General features: G+C 45.1%; 2 protein-coding genes across 4 annotated transcripts; both read right to left on the bottom strand.

The window, feature by feature from the left end:
• Window positions 1-4,431: 4,431 nt before the first annotated feature.
• On the bottom strand, window positions 4,432-15,848 carry PNLDC1 (PARN like ribonuclease domain containing exonuclease 1). Of its 3 annotated transcripts, none has more exons than XM_058419826.1 (19): window positions 15,755-15,848; window positions 15,252-15,309; window positions 15,057-15,130; window positions 14,119-14,152; window positions 13,857-13,980; window positions 13,140-13,228; window positions 12,780-12,886; window positions 11,350-11,429; window positions 10,232-10,369; window positions 9,553-9,622; window positions 9,214-9,299; window positions 8,932-8,987; window positions 7,816-7,880; window positions 6,915-6,968; window positions 6,659-6,701; window positions 6,036-6,135; window positions 5,397-5,572; window positions 5,142-5,240; window positions 4,432-4,596 (listed from the first exon to the last, which is right to left on the bottom strand). In XM_058419826.1, exons 1-19 carry the CDS (start codon window positions 15,828-15,830, stop codon window positions 4,530-4,532), a joined length of 1,596 nt encoding a protein of 531 aa, XP_058275809.1. In that variant the 5' UTR covers window positions 15,831-15,848; the 3' UTR covers window positions 4,432-4,529. The 3 variants fall into 3 exon arrangements, 2 of the variants coding, with proteins under 2 accessions (XP_058275809.1, XP_039914883.1); XM_040058949.2 differs by having other exon boundaries at window positions 15,825-15,847; XR_005699950.1 differs by lacking the exon at window positions 4,432-4,596 and having other exon boundaries at window positions 6,019-6,135.
• A 1,060-nt stretch (window positions 15,849-16,908) lies between these two features.
• Window positions 16,909-19,779, bottom strand: MRPL18 (mitochondrial ribosomal protein L18). Its single transcript, XM_040058119.2, has 4 exons — window positions 19,643-19,779; window positions 19,019-19,199; window positions 17,381-17,615; window positions 16,909-17,116 (listed from the first exon to the last, which is right to left on the bottom strand). The coding sequence occupies exons 1-4, from the start codon at window positions 19,692-19,694 to the stop codon at window positions 17,045-17,047; spliced, it is 540 nt and encodes a 179-aa protein (XP_039914053.1). The 5' UTR covers window positions 19,695-19,779; the 3' UTR covers window positions 16,909-17,044.
• Between the last annotated feature and the right edge of the window lie 649 nt (window positions 19,780-20,428).

The following is a 20,428-nucleotide window of genomic DNA, read 5'->3' as shown; positions in this document are numbered from 1 at the left end:
GGCACCGTGTGTTTCCCATGCATAGTATCTATTATCTTTCACAGATTTCCATCCCACAGGTATTTTAAAAGCTAGCCTAACTTACATCACTGGCATGAAGCTCTCTGCCAACACACTTGCTGTTGCCATTTTCTTTTAAAACTTGGCTGCAGAAGGTCTGTGGATTAACACAGCCATCTCCGTAAAGAGGAGACTGAGTGCCAATTCCTCCTGTGTCTGGAGGGGGTCCTTAGCTGTCCCGCCCGGGGAGGAAGTGGTGCAGGAGTCCCATCTTCATCTTACCTTTGGTGAAACATCTGTCTGTTTATATGCTCATTTGGCTGGGGAGAAAGTCCAAGAGGATTCAACGACTCACCTGCTTGTTAGGATACTGATGGGACTGGAATCCACTTTCTCTGAGGATATGAGTCTCATTCCCCTGCCCGAGCTGCAGGGCAGGGGTCTAAATGTCATGTGGGAGTGTTTCTGCATACTGCGTCTGTGCTTAAAAGAGAGCAACCCCAGCCCAGGTACCCCTCAGAGATGGGACTGTGCCAAGATTCTTCCCAGAAGGAAAGTCCAAAGGCACTCCCATAATACTTAAGCACTGGTTTCATTAAAGCTAGTTAAAGCCACAAGCATGAGGCGAGACATTGGGCATAAACTCTCCCTCATCCTCCATGCATCCTGACTCCTACAACTCTTCTCCACTTTTCATGGTCTCCTGCTTTGCAACAAACTCACAGCTCCTCGGAGGCCTCTGGAAAAAAATCTTTTTATGGCTTCCGCCCACATACGTTCTCCTTGCAGTCCGTGCACCACAGCAATCCTGGGCCATCTTCTGTGCCATGAGCCCCAACTGTCTCTGGGAGCACAGGTCCTGCTTCCCTCCCCGCTGCCCAGCCACAGCTTTGTGACACAGCACTGACACACACTCGTCTGGGTCGCTCTCCTGGGGATGTGTGGTGACAGCTCTGCAGCACGGCCAGCACAGGTGTCAGCCACGCCACAGCTCCAGCAAACCAAGGGATCAGAGATCTGGGCTCTCCCCAGCATCACTGGTCTGTATGGCCTTTACAGAGATGGCCTGGGGCGATGCAACATTCCCCTTCCAAGGGCCCCTTGTGTCCCCTCTTCCTTAAGCATAAGGGTTGTTGGAAGAAATACACCCATGGCATTTCATGCACTGCCCCTTCACTCAGACTTCCTGGGGGGGTTCTCCAGTGCTGGAATCTGTAGCAACCAGTGGAGAGGGGCTGTTGGGAAAAGCCATGGGAAAAAGGGAGATAAAAACCAGAAAATAAAAGTCAGATTTGCTGCTGCATATAAAAGAATGCCACAAAAATGTGTTAGCAGAGCAGTTGCACAGCAGGGTTTTCCTATGTCTAAGGTATATGGAAACCTTTTCAGTTGCTTTATCAGCACACAACGTTCTCACCCAGCTGTGGTGCTGCAATGCAGCCAAAGCTGTTCTGGCTTGTCAGGGAACCCCCAGCCAAGGGGCTGAGCACTGCTGGCACTTGGCACCAGGCTGTTGCACTTCATTTATCCAGCAAGACATCTGCAACCTCGCCGTTCCAAGTTTTTGTGCTATGATGTCTTTTGAATGAAAGCATATTGTGAAGATGAACTGTTGATTCACACCATTTGAAAACACAGAACTATACAAAATTTTCTTCTATATGAAAAAAGTATCTTTTCAGAGAGGTAAATCCTGCTCTCCTGTCCTCCAGGGCCAGAGGGAATCTGGCCTATTTACCACTGAAGCCATGAGCAGCAGCAAGAAGAAAAGAATGTTTAGATAGTTCTGCCTTTTCCATGCCTTCTCATTGGAGTAAAGATGTTATATCAAAACCCACTTATTTAATCTTGAACACATTAAAAAAAGTCAATGTATCAAAAATCAAATTGTTCTTGTAAATAAATATATTCTGATCTGCAGTGTTCCATTTGCAGGGCTGTATTTTTAGCGTACAGCTTCACAACTTGAATTTTAACTTTTTTTCCATTGAGGGTTGGAATTATCCTTTCAAGCCTAGCAGCTAAAGCACCAATTTCTCACAGCACTAAGAGGCAGGTGTGCTGTAACTGCTGCTAGGGAATCTGCTGTGGTTTTACCACTGTCTAAGGGAGACAGGTTTGATTTTCTGAACTGCCAGACCTCAGAACAACTCAGAAGCTCTGACATGCATCTCTTCAGGGCCAGAGTTACAAGTCAGGTTGCACCACCATGAACTGGCCTCACAAGAATCTAAATTACCTCCTGTTCCTTGCAGGAGACAGGCAGGAACAGGCATAACCTGAAATACTTTGGATACTTCCAAGTTCAATTAGTAAGAATTCCCCAGTCTGGAGCAAAAGCAACAGCTTAGGCTGGAATGGCCAGATTGATGTATTCAGGAAGATTGTGTCTTCATCAACAGCTGCTCAGGAAAACTTGTAGCTCTGTTCCCAGGGCCAAATGTCTCTGCTCTGATTTGTTTGACTAGCCCCCAGCTAACACATTTCATTGGAACTGACTGCCAGTATATCTCAGTGAGCTCTTTAAGAGGCTCTGAGCAGCAAGTGACCCCTGATTATTCAGAGAAGGCAACTTGTTTCTGTAAAGTCTTTCCTTGGAAGATCAGCACATACTAAACTCACTCTAATCTCTTCATGTTTTTACTCTGCATGTAAACTTAACTGATTGATACTAGGAATATCTGGGAGTTCTACAGCAATTGTCACTTACTTCTCCCAGCTCTAAAGCAGGAAAATCAAGTCTCTTGATCCACTACACCACGTTGCCACATGAGGAGCGTCTGTCTCTTGGAAGTGGAAAACACATGGTCAGACCCATAGGCTATTTCTCCAAAAAGGGTGAGAGGATCTCTACTTTTGTTCATGGAGAAATGTGCTTCTCTAGAGGGTGAACCAAGAGAGAGAACAGCACTATAGGGAACCAAGTCATTATTTGCCTGTGTGCCACTCTGAGAAAATGGGAGGAACAAAATTTAAAAACAGAACAATTTCTTTGTTCCTTCAAAGTGCATGTTCCCTAGAAAACTGCTAGGTTTCTCATGGATAACAGCACCTGCATCTTCATGATCCCCAGACTGTAAAGATTAAATATAAGTGAGGCTTTGTCTCCCCACATTTAAATAGCTAGCTGAATCCAGACCCCAGAGAACAAGGATATTATGTTTCCCAGATGATAAGCCAAGAAGAGTTGTTTTCATGTGAAAACACATGCTACTGTATATAACACCCAGAGAAAATCTTCCTAAACCTACACAACACAAAGAGTCTGTGCCCTCCTTGACACAAGGGGGGTGTCTAATGATGCTAGAAGACCAACTAGGATTACAGAATAAGCAGGGAGACACACTGGTACTTGAAGGAGCACTGACAGACAACCCCATCACTGAAGGGTTATAAAAAAGATCATCAAGAAGTCAGTTACTTGTCTTGTAGGAGCTTGTTTATGAAACAAGAGGTGTAAACCACCAGCTGTGCAGAACTCGAGAACCACATCTGAAGATGTGCTGCCCTTCTCCCCTCAAGAGCAGCAGAGCAGCGGACCCTCAGCAGCAGAGAGCACGTGATCCTCAGGCACACCGCAGCGCTGTGCTGCTGCCTTAAGGTCCCCTGCAGCAACTCCCACCGTACAGTCCATTAAAGGCAGATTCTGCCTATTAGAGCAGCATGGCCCCCATCCAATTAAGTTTGACTAATGACATCTAGGAACCATTATATGGCAGCTCTGGATCAACAGGTTATTTTTAAGAAAAGAAGGAGATTAGTAAGAGAAATCTCTGAAGACCAAATTCCCTGGATTGACAAATATTCCAGCTATATCAAGAGAAACTGATCCACAAAGCAGTAGATATCATGCTACCTTGGATAAAGGACTGTTCACATACTGTACACTAGAAGCAAACAGAAATGGGTGCTGACCCACCTGACCTCTGTATACTCCACAAACTGGAACCTGATAAATTCCACTTACCTGTGTCAAACTTCAGCTACACTGCCACTGAAAACACCAGTGCATGAGACTGCACTGACAGCACTGCAAATTATTTACTATTCCCCAGAATCTGTCATGAGCCCCAAGTGTGGTTTCTCCATCAACTCTACCCATTTTCATTTGGTAAACAGTGATGTTTTCCCTGCTTTACAACTGAAGCTAAAAATAGCATCTTTCATTTCATAACTTCCCAAACTTAATCAGAAATGTGTTTTATGCAGCAAGCACCGGCACTGGGAACAAACTGAGGGTCTGAAGAGCTGTGAAGAACCTACACAGTACCAAATCAGGTATTGAAACAATCATCTCCCCCTTCAGGAGGAGATGATGCTTTGAGCAGATTACAAAATACCACAAATTGAAAACCACCACACCCCCTTTAAAAAACACATTTCCAAGAAAACAATTCAAACAATAATCATAGTTTTGGGGGTGTCTTTGTTCATTTTTCATCATATTTTATTGAATGAAACAAAACAAAACAGACAAACACAAGAAATAAGATCAGCGTTCCCCTCATCTCATCTGTAGTCCTTTAGAGTCAACAGCTACGAGCTCCTCCAAGCACAAAGGCCAAGAGAGACCACAGTGCCACAATACCAGAGATTCTAAGAGACAAGAAAAATAAAATGTTCTTAGGTTAGTTATATTTACGGCTTAATACTGTGTTTATTAAGCCCTTAGATTCTTTTCCAAACCATGTCAAGGCAAAAACTCACTCTTCATGAGCCTCCCTTGTCACCACCCCACAGGAGAAGTGCACTTTGAATCTGGAATTCTCTCCCACTACCAATCTTTCAACTCAGCTGTAGATAAAAACCCACATCCATCCCACACCTGAGATTCTGCCTCCTTCTCATCAAGCTTATTAGAGCTGGTGCTACACTCATTCAGATTACCACCTCTCTGCTGTGACAGCACATAGGTAGTTTTGTGCTATCAACGGGTTAACCACGAGTGAGAATAAAGTCCAGTTGCCCAGGGCTGAAATCAGCTCACGAGCAGCCACTTAGGAAGCAAACCTGAGTCCCCTGTTCCTCCCGGGGGCTGGCAGGAGGACACTGCAAACACGTGGCAGGCTGCTGCTGTGCCAGGGCCCCGGACCTGAAAGGAAAGCCTGCCCCCGCCCCATTCCCGTGCTCCAGCAACTCACTGCAGCAGGCAGTTCACGCTCGGCGAGTGCCTCCAGTGGCGATAGACGGAGACCTGCAGGTGAGGGTGGTGCCTGTAATCCCGCAGGACGAGCCTGACGCTGCAATGAAAGCATGGCATGAGCTCAGCCCGCGGGCTGCTTACAGCGCCCCACAGCTCAGGGCAAGAATTTCGCTCACAGCAGACAGAGGGTGGGACAGAGGCCTGGATCGGAGGAAGAAAGGACTGAAAATTAAGATTTTTCTGATCACTTAACTGCTTGTATTTATTGGAGAGCAGAATGAACTGGTTCTTTGAAAGCCGTCTGACGTCAAAGCGACAATGAGCTTTAAACTCTTGGTAAATCTGTCTCTCAGTCAGCTCTGGCCAGCCTCGGACATGAACAACCAAGGCAGGAGGATGACGGCAAGGAGCATCTTCCCCAGAAAAATTCTGGAAAATGTACAATATTGAGACAAATCTGAATTTGTCTCTGAAATACTATACAGACACTATTAATATAATCAGAAAATACGCAGAACATGACAAATAAATGACTGGTTGTATAATACTGCTGTTGGTGTAATTTTTTTTTTTTTTTTTTTTTTTCCCCGAGATTCATCTAAATATCATCATAAAAGCAAACTGTCACGACTACCATGGAGAAACTACCCGAGAAACAGCAATGTAATATGGCTAATGCCATCTTACGGAATAACAGCACGAATGCATTCTGCAAAGCAGAAGTTCAACTCTTTGGCCATTTTAAAAGGCCCATTGCATCACTTGTATGACGACAATTTCTGCCAAGGCGAGCCCCAGCACCAGTGGATTCCTCTCTTCTAAGGAAGCTATCAAGTAGGCTACTGACCTACGCACCCCACAAACAGGTCACAGACCTGCAATTCATACGCACAATGCTTGGAACACCCCCTCGGATGAAATTCACTTTGTTCACGTGCTCAGCTAACACGGTGAGATACCGCGAGAAAGAAGGATCGGCCTCCACTGCATCACTAAAGCAGAAAACAAAAGAGAACAAAGGTTTTTTTCCCCAGTGCTGCACTGCTACACAGTGTCAAGCTCTTCAACTAGTGACAGAATAGATCTTTTAGATCTTAGTATCTTCCTAAAGAAGTCAAAAAGCTGCAAGAAAAGGGAACTTAACTGAAGGCACTGATTCACAGAGATTTCAAAAATGGAAACTAATGGAAAATTATTTGACCCTTATCCAAGTGAACTGAACTTGAGAGAGCTTGTTCAAGAATAAAGAAGTCACAATGTCATTTCCCAACCTCTGAGCCATCACATGGCCCCGATTTCATTTTTAAAATGTCAGCTTTGACATAAAACTACTACTTTCAGATTTATAAAATAAAAATCTAATTAGACCATGACATTTCCAATAACACTTTCTTTTGTCCAAAAGGAAGGCCTGCCTGTGAAACAAAAAGTCAGCCAGAGCAAACAGAGCACTGTTTTCCATAGGAAAACATCCCATGTATTGCAATTTTCAGTCAACACTTAAACATTACTCACTCTGTGGATCTGCACAGTAGCAAATGAGCTGACATCAGAAGAACTAGAAAGGAATAATGAGGCGGCATTAGAAGAAAGCTAGAGAAACATAGCTAGATACATAGAAAGCAAAAATGCATTGAAGTGCAGCTAAGTTACTAAGAGCAACAGACTGTATATAAACAAATATTTCTTAGCATCAAATAGATCTAGAGAGAAGGAAAAGATTGCCAAACCCCAATACAATATCTGAAGGAGTTTTTAAGAAGCATTTTACCTGAACCACAGAGAAATGCATCATAGCCTGCCTCGTGAGGAAATTTCTTCTCAGCTGTAAGTGTCCAAAAAACCCAAGAAGAAGTGAAACACATCTAGCATGCTGTGAAAACTATTACATTGCAGAATCCTAACTCATAAAATCCACTAATCTGGAGGTTCCCTCCCCCCTCCTCTCTCAACTCTGTTTCCTTCCTCACCCTGAAAACTTTACACTCAGTAAAAAGTCTGTGCCTCTAGCATGCATTTCAAAACACCACCAAAAAAGAAGCAGCAGTTACATGAATGTCTGAAAAGCTTAGCAAGATGCACATTAAAATTTTAACTTCTATGAAAGTCCAAACCAAACTTTGTCATCTATGTTACTGATGGTTTGGGAACCATTTCAAAACACAGGAGGCCCTGTGCTGCAGGACAAGACGCTGCCAGGAGAAGCCAGAAAACATCTGCTTCGCAGCCAGTATCACACCATGTCCTGGCCACAACCTCCTGCACAGGCATCACTAACCCTGCACACCAGCCACCGAGCTCCTGCTACTTTGCTATGAGCTCCTTCTACTTCCCCTAGGGTGGCTGTTTCCCACCTCCCCTTGCCCCTTCCAAGGGTTCTTGATTCTTCATGGCCCAAGTCAGGTTCAGTTCAGCCCAACATAGTGTAAATACTGTCTGTACTGGCAGCATGAGGCAAACCTGCCCTGCATGACCCTCAGCAGCTACCAGGGACATGCAGAACACACATCTTGGGAGCCCAGGCTTTGGGTCTGGACAAAAATGTGTATTAGCAGCTCTGGGCAAATTCAGCAGACCCACTGCAATTCTCTAATGCTTTACATGTGTTCACCCATGGAGTACAAAAGCCTTTCTTGATCTATCTGACTGTGAAGATTTGCTTAAGAACATACCGTATCTCGAGCAGCCACTTGCAAGAGTTATAACAGGGCATGGTGGACCTTTGGAATTTAGGTTGCTGCAGAAGACAAGTAGATAATGTAAGACTTTTTGTCTTTCCTCAGCATGTTAGGGAAAAGTTACTGTTCTCTAAAGACCTGTAGTTTAATTTCAGAAAAAGCTACTGGAGACTTTAAAATGAACTTTAGTAGGCCTCTAGGATAAGGCCAAAATTCTTACTTGAGTAATATCTATCAGTTTTCTTCCTGAAAACTAACTCCTAAATACTTCCTTAGTCTCTTCCCTCACTCAAAACTTGTAAGCAGCAAATCTGTTCTAATTGAATAGCAAAAAAAAAAAAAAAAAAAAAAGCAGAACTAAAACTGCAGGGAAAGAGGTTGACTAGATGGTTCTATTTGAATCAGGAACTCTGAAGGATAAACAAATACCCCTGGAATGACTGAAATAAAAGAAAGAACAATCAAGCAGAATATGCAGTCTGAAATTGCTAATAAACAAACCCTCAGAATCCCAGTACTGTTTTTAAAAATGTATTCATTTTGCATCTCCTTCTTGGGACTAGGGGGTAATGGGAAACAGGCAAAATTTTCCTTTCCTTAGCAAAATTGACAAGGAAAAAATTAACTCACAAAAGAAGTGTGAAATAAGTCTCCTACCACATCATGACTAAGCTCATGAGATACAAAATCTACTCACGTGCTCCATTTGAACAATGTCTTCAGTTTCTGCTTTGGGCTCAGTGCAGCCCTCTCTTAGGACAGGCATTTGAAATTAGGATGTTATTTTCACCAAGAACTGAATCGTACTCATTTCATAACATGACATAAACAAAATAACTCTCGAGCTGCGTCCACAGCTGTATGCAAACCAAATTTGTGACCAATGAAAAAATGGCTATTCAATGTGAGAAGTGACTCAGAACAAATAATTTACTACAATTCCTTTATAAGAAAGATGTGAAAATCCTTTGCTCTTAAATTTTGAAAGACAAAGATCCAACTGAAAAACATTTGAGAGGAGGGAAAGTATGAACATGGGAAATGGCTGACTGTGAAATATCTTTGCAAAGAAGACAGGGATTGCTGAAAGCTCTATTGGCCAGCACTTACCTGCACAAAACTGCATATGTCTCCAAAAGACTGGATACTCGAGGAAACAGACATTTCTATAGAAGAAAAATGTATTAGAAAACCAACCACAACAGACCTTACGGTGAGTTCAGTTACATGCACTGCCAATTTGTTAAATGAGATCTAAAACTGGAACTTTCCAAGGCAACACTGAGAACTGGTTGCAGTTCTGTTATTATCACAGGGCACCGAGGACAGGTAACCCCTCTCTTGGGTGAAACACAAGTTTGAACTTAAAGCAAAAAAACCTGTGCATCTCACCTTTTGCACATATTTTGTTACAGTCTTGGTGTCTATGATGACAGGAAACAGGTTGTGAATGTTCCTTTTGAACTCCTCATAGCTTTCTGAAAGCAAAGCACATGTGGAGAAAGGCATCAGGAAACTGGGGAAAATCCAATGGAATCACAATGTAATTAGGAAAGAGAAGTGACAGCAGGCAACGATGCCCTCTCCAGCATTTAGAACTCAGAAGAGGCAACCAGCCCTGCTGCTTGCTAAGCCCTGCAGGTGTCCGTGGTGGCAAATGGCCACCGCACCTCCTGTTCCACCCCCGGTGCAAGGGCAGCAGCCCGGGACAGCAGCTACGCACAGCAGTACCTGGGAGGGGCCTGTAGAACTTGTCATGAAGATGCATAAGGTCCAAAAGCATGTTGTGTCCCACCAGGGGCTATGGGAGGAATATAAACATAACAGCCCATTGGAGCACATTTCTGAAGAGAGCTCAGAGATAAACACAGGCACACTCAATGGCTGTAACCCTTCCCTCCGGCAGGCAACATCCACACACGCTCACACAGGAGCCATTCAGGCTGCAAGGCTCACAGGAGGACTACTGCCTGCAGGAAATCAGACTTGTGGACTCTTAGAGAGGGAACTGTCTCAGCAGCATTCTGTTTTCAGTAGACCTAGATGGATCCTCAGTTCAGCCGAACAGGGTTCCAGCCTGATCGCCGAACAGCGATCAGATTTATATGCTCACTCACAAGGGCAGGGACAATCTTTGCTGCACACCACCCATAGTCCTCTAAAGCCAAAATCCATTTGATAAGCTGCATACAGAACCTAAGAATTTCCACACAAAGTCAGACCAGTGGTCCACATGGTCCAATAAACTGGGCTGTTGCAAGCTGAAAAGCACAGCTCGCTCAAAAGGCCAGAATCTGTTCAGCTTTCTTAGATGGTGACTCAAACTGTAACACCAGGATTTTTAATATTGCATTCAACACAACAAAATTAAAAAGAGATGGAAAGTGAGAGTCAGGTTAAGGCATTTTACCTTCTTGGCTTTAACAAGTATCTGGAAGAGGTTGGTGAAGCCCCGGGCAGACAGGAGAATGAGTTTTTTCTGACAGTGGTCGTAAGAAGTGTTCTCCAGAAGCTGACGATGCTCTGGACTCACTTTTTTCACCATTACCTGAAAGGAACAGCCACTGAGTATCTCAGCCTCCCATGTCAATTGTATGTACATTGCTTATTGGGGTTCAGTAATGCTGAGGTCAAGTTCAGCTTCAAGGCACTGAAGGACAGAAAAACTGCATCCCCTGGGGCCTTGGAACTGTCTTGCTTCTTTATGGAGATCAGTGCTCCAGTAACTAAACAGGCCTGCTCAAAGTGAGTCTTAATTTTGCTTCTCTACTTAAGAGGATGATTCCTACCAAAGGGTTTTTTTGAGCACAAATTAACCTAATTCAATTTAACTTGATACCAATATGGTAAGTTGATGGTACGAAAAACGCAGAAACAAACAGCAATCATACAAGCTGAGTCCCCAACGGCAATGCTTCAGACGAGAAGGCTGGGTAAGTCTGACATTCTGGGGGACACTGGTTATCAGAACAAAGTAGGACTGATGCAGAAAAAAAAGACTTCTGCAAGCTAATTCTAAGCAACTGATTGATATCATACTCATACCCATAGTTTGAGAAGTCCACAACCTTCGTTTTAATACAGAAAATAGTGCACTGAATGTAAAATACCAGTAGTGAATAACAAAACAGCAAATCACACAGTAAATATTTTCAAAGCAATTTCATGGCTGAAGTCAGCAAAGGAAAACAACAGAATATGCGAAAACTGTACATTCTTGTGGAGGTATTGAAGGAGGGACTTCATAAAGTCTGAAGACACAGGGTGCATCCATTAGTGCCCCAAGGACAAGCATTTCCATTTAAAGGGATTTTAAGGCTACAGGACAAACAGAAACCAAAGTTGCTCCATTTTCTGTATCCCTTTTCCTAGGATCCCACAATCAACATTTCCTTTGTCATTGTCTTCTCCTCCTCCTTGACTGTATCCTTAAAATTACAAGCAACATTTCAGAGTCCCTACAAGAATGATATTCCTGCCTGCCCAGATAGAAATCCTCTTTTCACAAGGTCCATATTTCCAACTCACCTTCTTGTCTCCAAGAGGCTCTGTCCAAACATTTTCGAGAGCCTGCCTCAGAACCAGCTGAATGTCAAGCATATGGTAGCCTATGACACAAACACACACGCACAAAAAAAAAAGGGGGAAGGAAAAAAAAAAAAAAAAAAAAAAAAAAGCAAGCTTCAGATATGCACACATGCCTATTAAGGAAAACATCATTCTTCTAGACAGATGGACTGACCACATGTTTCTCCCCCAATGTATAGAAAATATTCCTCAACATATGATCCTGGTACATTACTGTACACAAGGACAGCAGAACGAAAACAAAACCAACAAAAAACACAGACACAGACACACACAAAACCCCAAAACAACAACCACAAACCCAGAGAAATAAACAAAACATTAAAAAAAAAATCACAGTGAAAAATTCAGGCAAATGAGCTTTTGTAAGGACATGAAGGAATGGAAAAGATTAACTGAAGCGGAAGGAAGGCTACTACTCTGAAAAATACACTCTCTGGTTTTGGACAGTTTCAGTTTCAGAGCAAGAGATCCAGAAGCCAAGCACACAAAGGGTACCAATGCATTTTCCCACACAGCTGATAAGGAACTAACCCAGTCCTCTTCTGAACAGCATTAAAAGAGACACCTGAATCAGTCCTCTTGCTTACTTAAATAAATGTCTTTCTTATCACAGGTGCTGACCAGTGCCAGACTTATTAAAATTTCAGTATCATACCTAGCTGACAGAGCAGATAAAAAGCACAGCACAGTCTCCATCCCTCCTACTGCACACTCTGCAAAAAAAGTCAACAGACGAATACTCTGTTTTTCCGAACCTTTTCTATATTTTATTCCCCGACCTAGAAGATTAAGTTTTGGGTTCTGTGAGTAAATCTACAAATTATTCTCTGAAAAAATTCCCTGTTCCTCAAGTCAGCACAGAAGTTCCTTAGCTCTGCTGTAGTGCTCCCAAAACCTAACAAGGGCTAAGTGGCCTGTTTATTCCCATCGGCATATATATGTCTCCATGGGGCTCCCTGTTGCTCCACGAGAGGGACTAAACTCTGAAAGGACGGGAAAAAAATAAAAAAAAAAACCAGATCAACCAGGATTTAAAACATGTAGAACATTATCCTGATTCAGAGTAACTACAAATTCTCCAGGTGCTGCTCAGAAGAAGCACAAAATGGAAGTCGAATACCACAAAGCATGCTCCAAGCATCCACTTCAGAAAGACCCACCACCCCAACAGAGCAGAAAAGCAGAGCCCAGAGATGAACTCCTGACAGAAGCGAAAATATAAACTGGGGTAAAGAGTTGGAAAGGCAGGATGGGCACTGACGCTTTCTCAATAAAGCAATTTAACAGAAGAAACGACAGTTATTGCCCCAGAGGTTCACAAGAAATTATGAAGCCCACAAATGTCTAAGAGAGGCACTGCTTCATACCATTCAGATCCTGCAGAATCATAGTATCCTCTTCTTTTGCTGCAGCTATCCAAGAGGTCACTTCATCAATAGCTTTCTTCAGGACATCCCTGTCTGCATTACTAGTGCTGGATGACGGGGAAGAGGCAGTGTGAGAAATACTCTTCACAGGTGAAGCCTTGTGCCTTGCTGTAGGAATGCAAAAGCCTCATTTCCCAACAGGCACCACATTCTCCACATAATATCCTGTGATCTCAATCTTCTTTCATACACCAAGGCAGGCTGGAACAGCTGGCAGTGAGGTGTTCAGACCAAAATGAAATGAGTGAAGCTGAGCCATGAACACAGTACTGAGGAGACACCTCTCTCAGAAGTGCTCACCTGCAGACTTTCCAGGTGCCTGCTAAGAGGCGCTGCCTAAGGATCTTCTCCTGTACCTCATTCATGTATGGGATTCCATCTTTGAGGAACTGAGGGGGGAGAAAACGCCAGGTTGGTTACATTCCCCTGGATCTTCTCACAGCACATTAGAGAATTAGCAGGTTAGTCAGGACAAACAAACTGTAGGTAATCCAACAAGCGTAGAGGAAAGAAAAGGGTATTTGCCAACTGTAATCAATTTTTTTGCTCTTCTTTTTACCTTTCCTTTAATAAGATGTTTCCAATACTCAAGAAGTCAGATGCTTCCTGCCCAGAATTGCCAAACAGTACTCTTACGGGATGACAGAGTCTGAACTTTATGGAAAATGTGGCAATACATAGGATGCTGGTAAACTGATACTTCTGCACCTTCATGGATAGTAAAGACATCCACCAGGGTCTGTTTAGTAAAACCTTGGCTCACCAGAGATAGGTTTTTGGGGTTTTTATTGAGGCAGAAGAATCTGTCTGAGGCTGCCGAGGATGTGATTATTGCCTTTACACAAGTTCAGAAAAAACAGCACTCGCTACCCCTGCTGATAACAAACTGCAAGATGCATCCACACCTTAGGAAGACACCATTTACCCCAGAAATGTAACATTTAGGGATACTAATCTGACTTCTTCCGCAGTTGCACAGATTATCTCTATTCTGCACTTCTGGCAGAGATTGCATACCTTGTTGTAGTCAAAGCCATAATGAGACAGGAACTGAATACTAGATGCAGAGAGGGTGAATTCGACATCCTTTATTCCCAGTGTTGAGGGGAAGAGAAAAAAGTTGTATGAATGCACCAGATACCTAAAATGAAAAGAAAAATATCTCTAGAAGATATTTACAAGAAAAGGTATTACACATGTGTAATTCCCCAAAGGGAATTACACATAAAATCTCTACTGCACTATCCTCATTGTAACAGAAAACTGTTTTTTTACTTACTTGTTTGAATTTTCTTTTGAGAATATAGCCAGCCCTACAAGAAAGAAACCTCTATTGAGATGGCAGCACTTAGCTGGGTGTCTACAGATAGTGCGCAGATTTAGATGAGGGATGTGAGGAACCCCTCAAGAAATACATGCTTTCCATTCAGGAATGTCACTGTGCCAATCCTAGCAGCAATTGCCAGGCCACTCCCTGGATTCCTGAGAGCTGAACAGGACAAGTTCTCACTGCTATGTGGGAAAAGGAGTCAAATCTGAATTAACAAATAGACTGAGCAATGGGCAAGAGGTGAGATGGTGATGAGTCTCTGACTGTGCATACACAGACGAGTCTGGGTCCAATTACACCACCATAATGTTTGGAACAAGTTGGGCACCACCAAGGACTGAAACTTTTCTCTTCTCTTAGTCCCTAAAAGATCTTACATATCCCAAGACTTTGAACAATACTTCAAATTGTTTTCGAGCTGGCTTCCTGACTCCTTACTGGTTCTTAACTGTCAGCAGCCCTCCTCCAGAGGCCCTTTCTCATGCTGATTTGTTATTTTAGGAATAACAGAAACAGCAGCCTTCATTTTCCTCATAGTCCCCTTACTCATAATGCACTGTATCAAATAACACAGATTTGAACAGGAGCTGCCGTCATATACTTCTTGCTTGCATCCTCTGATTTAAAAGCCTTGTATTTTTAACTGTGACCTTCAAATATGGTCAACTTTAGACCATTAAAAACTATATAGCCCACTTGACTTCATATTATTTATTAAAAAGCTGATTGTGTTAAACATCAGAAGGAGGAAAAAAAACCTCAACAAGCAAACGTCTCTGGAATGAGTGAATTAAGGCCAGAGCCACCTGCAGGACCCAGCTGTTAGCAAAAAGCCAGTTACCTGTACGACCTCGGAAGATCACTTTCCTTGTCAGAGCAGCACTTACCAAGCTGAACGAGAGCGAAGCGCTGAACACTGTGCCTGGCCTTCACATACCGCTCGGCAGGGGAGTCAAACAGGCTGGGAACAAAAGCAGAATTGGGGAAAGGAGAGCAGATACATGAAGGGTCGCCATGCACAGGCTGTTCTCACAGGGCTAGAGCAACAAGTCTCCCTCACATTTCAACTCCAACAGTTTTACCTGGGCTCGTTGTTTTGTAGGGAAGTTGAATGCAAACCAGTAAACTCCATATCAAGGGCTGTTGAGGTGGAAAGAACGCAAGAGAATCTGAAATTTGAGGCATGCACCTCACCAGCGCCAGAACGCGGACCTCTCAAACACTTCTCTTCACAGTAACCTTTGTCAAACCACAGGAAGCAATCTCAAGAGAAAAAGCTGTGGGCCTTACACTCCAGCTGCACACCTCCCCTCAGGAGGGGCCTGCTTTACCCGGCGCTGTGTTCGTGCCCCCACCCCGAACCCCTGACAGTCCCGGCCCCCAGCCCGCCGAGCCGAGGCCAGCACCGCAGCCGGGGTTCCCTTTCCAGCCTCTGCTGTGTGTTTGAATCCCGCGCCTCAGCGCCCGCTGTTCTGGGCGCGGCAGCGCCATTGTCGGCTGCAGTACCCCTCAGTGCCCGGGTCCCTGCGGCCGGGCGGGGACCGAGGGCAGCACTGGGGCCGGACGAGACGCCCCCGAGGCTCACCCACGAAGGCGGCACGGAGGACGCGGCGCCTGAGGCGCGGCAGGCGCCAGGCAAAGCTCTCCGCGCCCACCTCCATGGCCGCCCTCCCGCGGCCCGGCCCGGCCCGGCCCGGCCCGGCCCGGCCCGGCGCGCCTGCGTGCCCGGCGCTGCCCCACGGGGCGGACCCCAGCCCCGGTCAGGGATGGGAAAGGGAGCGCCGCGGGAGCTTCGAGGGTAACAAAGGACAGGCCCTGTCACCAAAGGGCGGTTTAGCCTGGAAACTGGAGAGGCTGCGAAGCCGCCCGGCACAGCCCGCGCTCCCAGGGAGCGCAGGGGCAGCTCCTGCTGCGCGTCTGCCGGAAATACAGATCGCACAGAGGCCGTCACTATCTGAGAGTTGTTATTACTATGAACAACCAACTACGTAAAAATCCACTAAAATAAGTGCTTTTTTTCCCATTATGTCAGCTGAACACTGAGGATTTAGTACAGATGCCAGAACCGGGCCGGGCTCACCCTGCACACAGCCGAACCCCGGCACAGACCCTTGGCGTTCCCTTCTCCTGCCCCAGAGGCCACAAACGCGAGGGAGCAGATACAGCACCGGGACACAGGTACAGGAGTTGCCCCGACCAGGCCGGCCTCCCTGCAATTGCCTGTCAGAGGAGCTCCAATACACCTACAGTGGGGATTTCACAGCCTGGTCCCACTCGGGAGCTCTGCCGAGGCATCAGGCAGAGACACTGACAGCACCAGCATGTGCCAAGCAGCAAGCAGACACAAGGGGAGAATGGGGCTTCTTATTCCCTACAGCACACATTTGTGCAGCTTCCCTCCTAAACCTATCCATGTGGTTAAGCAGTTAGAATCTCAGGATTGCAAGAAAGTTTCAAAGATGAGTTGGGGGAGTTTAATCTTTTCACCAAGATTTGCACATTACTTTATCACAGTTCTAAACATTCATGTAAAGACTACACTTTGCTAGACTGGCAGTGTACAGGGATCAAATATCAAAGCATTTCCAGAGTTCAGGCTGGAACAAACAAAATCAAACATTAAAAAAAAAAATTTTTTTTAAACATTGAATTATTAATAAATTCTGTCAAGCTGAACTATGGTCAATTTATTCTAGCATTAAAGGTGTCGATAATTTTAGAATAAAGAATATGACAGACTTCTATCCATTTGAAAATATTTTATTATAAGATGACAAATTCCAACTTTTTCCAACTCTGGACCTCCTCTGTGTCAGTACAAAAACCTGAAGAAGTGATCCTTGTTCCTTGGAAAGTCTTCCCAACAGTCTCCATTTTACCGGTAGATTCTTCGTGGCTCACGCAGAACGACACCACCCTCCTCCATAGCTTTCTCAAACTCCTGAATCTTGTTTAGAAGATAGACACAAATAAATACAAAAAAAAAAATCTAGCAGCACTTAAATATCAGTGGGGACATGTTACATGGAGGGGCAGAGGTTAACAGCCTCACAGAAGCATAATACCAGGAACTGCAGCTTGTCAAAGCTGCTCTTCTGAGTGTTGCAAGGAGGGATTATGAAGCCACATAAGAAAATTAGTGGTGAAGAGAAGTAAAATTAATGCCTAGAAAGGCGGAAAGGGCCAAAGGAATAAAGAGATAGGTACTTACCGAGTCACAATGGCGTTCCCAGGGGATAATGGCTTTAAAGTTCACAAAGTTGATTCCTGCTTCCAAACAGCGCTGTGCCATTACGCGGCCAAGGTTTTTACATGCGGCTACTCCCTTGGGACTGTACAAGTGTCTCTTTATGGCCCACTCTCGCGTAGAGGCAGATACCACAACATCCCCATTGGTGCGCTCGACAAAGGCTTCTACGTAATGCTGTGTCCGCTCAAGCCGTAATCTGAGTGCAGGAAAGAAATAACGGGATTATAACATCTTTTCCACAGAACACAGTCAAACACTTAAATTACTCCCTTTATGAACTGAAATTAAATATTATATTGTATTGTATTATGTTTTGCTTCTTAAGACACAAAATCAGACTCATGTTGGGAGGAAAGCGTTAAAGCGGAAGAATGGTGAGGAGGATTTGCTCAAGTGACCTTGCAGCTGGGAATGCCAAGGCCTGGAGAATAACACTGTGGGGAAACCTCATGTATTATGCCTACTGCTGTTTATCCTCTGTCTGTTTTGAGAAGTAGAATCTCTGTGTAGAGATAACACAGGTGTTTGAAGAGCCTTGGAGGCTCTCTCATGGGTGTGCTTGAGCTCCCTGTTTTGACAGACAGAAGATCAAAGCTCAGATCATAAAAAGCACAGGGGAGATCACAGTATGATGGTAAACCTAAATGCCCTTAATAAATGGATGCCAACAGCAGGCTCATCCCCTGCACAGACTAAGCCTGGGTGTCTCTGCCTGGGTGTTGCTTTGAGATCCTCTAGTTAGCACGGTAATGAAATAAGTGTACTCTTTGCATTTCAGCTGTAGTTTTGTGGTTGTTCCAGCCGCCTGCCTGTGTCAACTCACACAACTCCTATTACAAGATCAGAAGAATGAAATTCCAAGAGCAACTTCTCATCAGTTACTCAGGGCCAGCACTCCCTCCAAACCAAGCATTGTACACCTGCACAGTGTGGAGCATATACATATGAGAGGAACTGCTCCAACAGAAATTAAACTTTAGGGTCACTATGCAGTCCCTTAAAGGCTTGTGCTGACACAGCAAGTAACGACCTGCTGACATCTGCAAGTGGTCAGAAAGTACCTCATAAGCCTCCACACAAACAGCAAAATATTTATTAGGAGCAAGTATTTCTTATTGCACTGAGACGGTATCAGCTTTCTTGGTAAGAACAAACTGGATGGGGTTCTCCTCACAAAAACAAAATAAAGACTTCGAAATGCCATCTTAAAATAAACTTATTTTCCAGAGGACAAGTAAATTAAAAAAAACCAAAATCCACAAACATAAAACAACCCCAGACTATTACGGTACCTGAAATAAAACCATGAAGCATGGCAAGCATAGGAGTGAGAGAATCCTGAGTTAAAAAGCTGTTACTTAAGTAACATTACTGTTGCCTTAACAATAAACAGAAAAATCTTGACCACATATGCTTTCACATGCCACTAGTCCACTGTTCTCTGTACACAGAAGCTGCCTGCTGATTAAGAAACACTAATGTGATAACTGGTTCAGGAACCCAAAATACACATTTTGTATGTGGGTTTATGGGGTTTGTTTTTGGTTTTTTTTTTTTTCTTTTGGAGTCTTCATTTCCGGCAGTAACTTCCTCACTCACCTGTGCCAGAAGTCACGCTTTGGCCACGTTGTCTTCCAGCCACGCTCCTTCCTAGCCAGGGCCATCTGCTCCAAGTTCCGAGGATTTCTGTTAGTGAAGTTTGGGGCAACAACCTCATTTTCACTCGTGTCCACTTCAGTCTCAGTTTTGAGTCTGGCTGTAGTTGATGCTAAACGAAGACCTTGGTGGGGAGAGCAGATAAAAAACACCAAAGATTTAAAAAATCATGTAGTGCAGACAATAGAATGGCTACAGTACAGAATGACATAGCTTACAGAAGTCAGCAGGGCAGAATCGTGTTGCTTTTATTTTTTTAGGCACTGAACAGATGAATGACAAGACCTCAGACTGCTTCCCCGATTTATGAGGTGAACTGCAATATACTAACGCCGTTTCTAAACTCGTATATAAAATATAAACTCACGCGTGACTAGGAGATCCCTAGGACCAAATCTTTACAAAACGCTGAAAGCGAAGTACACGAGGAACCAGAGACAAGCGCTACCAAACAACACGGTATAAGCCCTTCATCCTTGGCAGGCACAGCAGCACTGTCAAAGACACCCGTCCGCCGGATGCCCCCGGCAGCACGGGAAGGGCGGGCACGGCGAGCCCTGCGCTTACCGGCTGCACGGAGCCCGCCGGCCGCCAGCTGCAGGCGGCTGCTCAGCGCCATGGGGAGCCGGGCCCGCCACAGCCCCGGGCGGCCGCCACTGCCCTCCCTCGGCTCAGGGACACCCGGACGCCGCCATGCGCGAGGGGCGGCGCTTCCCGCGGAAGCGGGGGCGGGAATTCCGCCCGGCCGGCGGCGGCAGGCGGAAGCGCCGAGCACGGGGCTGCTCCCGCTGCCGCCGGCTGCGCCGCCCCCCCAGGGAAGGCCGCCTGCGTGGTACTCGCGTCTCACAAAACAGTGCAAAAAACACCGCCCCGACTCGGGGGATCATCTTTTAACTTTTCCACGTGGAAAAATGGTTTCAGGAAATGCCGGCCTCCAGAGACTGGGTCGACTTTTCCTGGAACGGGTGCAAAAAAGATGGACCAAGGCGCGGAAAGGGGAGTGGGTAAGAGCAGCAATAGGTGTTTCGGGAGCTACCATCATCCTTTAGGCTTCTTGCCAAGCGCTCCGGCAGCACACAGGTTACAGCAGAGCTCCTTTGCCTTCCCAAAGCATCCTCCTGGCAAACATGACCGCGCAGGAACGCTACTTTGGTGCCGTGTTTAACTGCTGTAGTCCTGAAAATGCATTTAATGAGCCATTAAGAGTAAATTTTGTTGAAAGAAGGCTGAGGGCTTGGTGAGACTCTGGCACCAGGTGGCAGATGAACTCTGGACACTGCCGTAGGAGCCAGGCATAACTCTGGCTGTGCAGGTCACTCCTGGCCCCACCAGGTACCTGCTTGTCAAAATACA

Source organism: Hirundo rustica, chromosome 3 (assembly GCF_015227805.2).
Source record: "Hirundo rustica isolate bHirRus1 chromosome 3, bHirRus1.pri.v3, whole genome shotgun sequence".
In the NCBI taxonomy this organism is placed as follows: Eukaryota; Metazoa; Chordata; class Aves; order Passeriformes; family Hirundinidae; genus Hirundo; species Hirundo rustica.
This window is presented reverse-complemented; position numbering and strand designations above follow the sequence as displayed.

Excerpts from the sequence above, each read along its gene's own strand:
- PNLDC1 (XM_058419826.1), bottom strand. The coding sequence starts at position 15,830 with ATGGAGGTGGGCGCGGAGAGCTTTGCCTGGCGCCTGCCGCGCCTCAGG. Across the intron at positions 11,430-12,779 it reads GATTCTGCAGGATCTGAATG|GCTACCATATGCTTGACATT; the intron begins GTATGAAGCAGT and ends TTTGTGTCATAG. Across the intron at positions 6,702-6,914 it reads TGCATTTCTCTGTGGTTCAG|TTCTTCTGATGTCAGCTCAT; the intron begins GTAAAATGCTTC and ends ATTCCTTTCTAG.
- MRPL18 (XM_040058119.2), bottom strand. The coding sequence starts at position 19,694 with ATGGCGCTGAGCAGCCGCCTGCAGCTGGCGGCCGGCGGGCTCCGTGCA. Across the intron at positions 19,200-19,642 it reads CGGCGGGCTCCGTGCAGCCG|GTCTTCGTTTAGCATCAACT; the intron begins GTAAGCGCAGGG and ends CTCCCCACCAAG. Across the intron at positions 17,117-17,380 it reads GGGAACGCCATTGTGACTCG|ATTCAGGAGTTTGAGAAAGC; the intron begins GTAAGTACCTAT and ends CTTCTAAACAAG.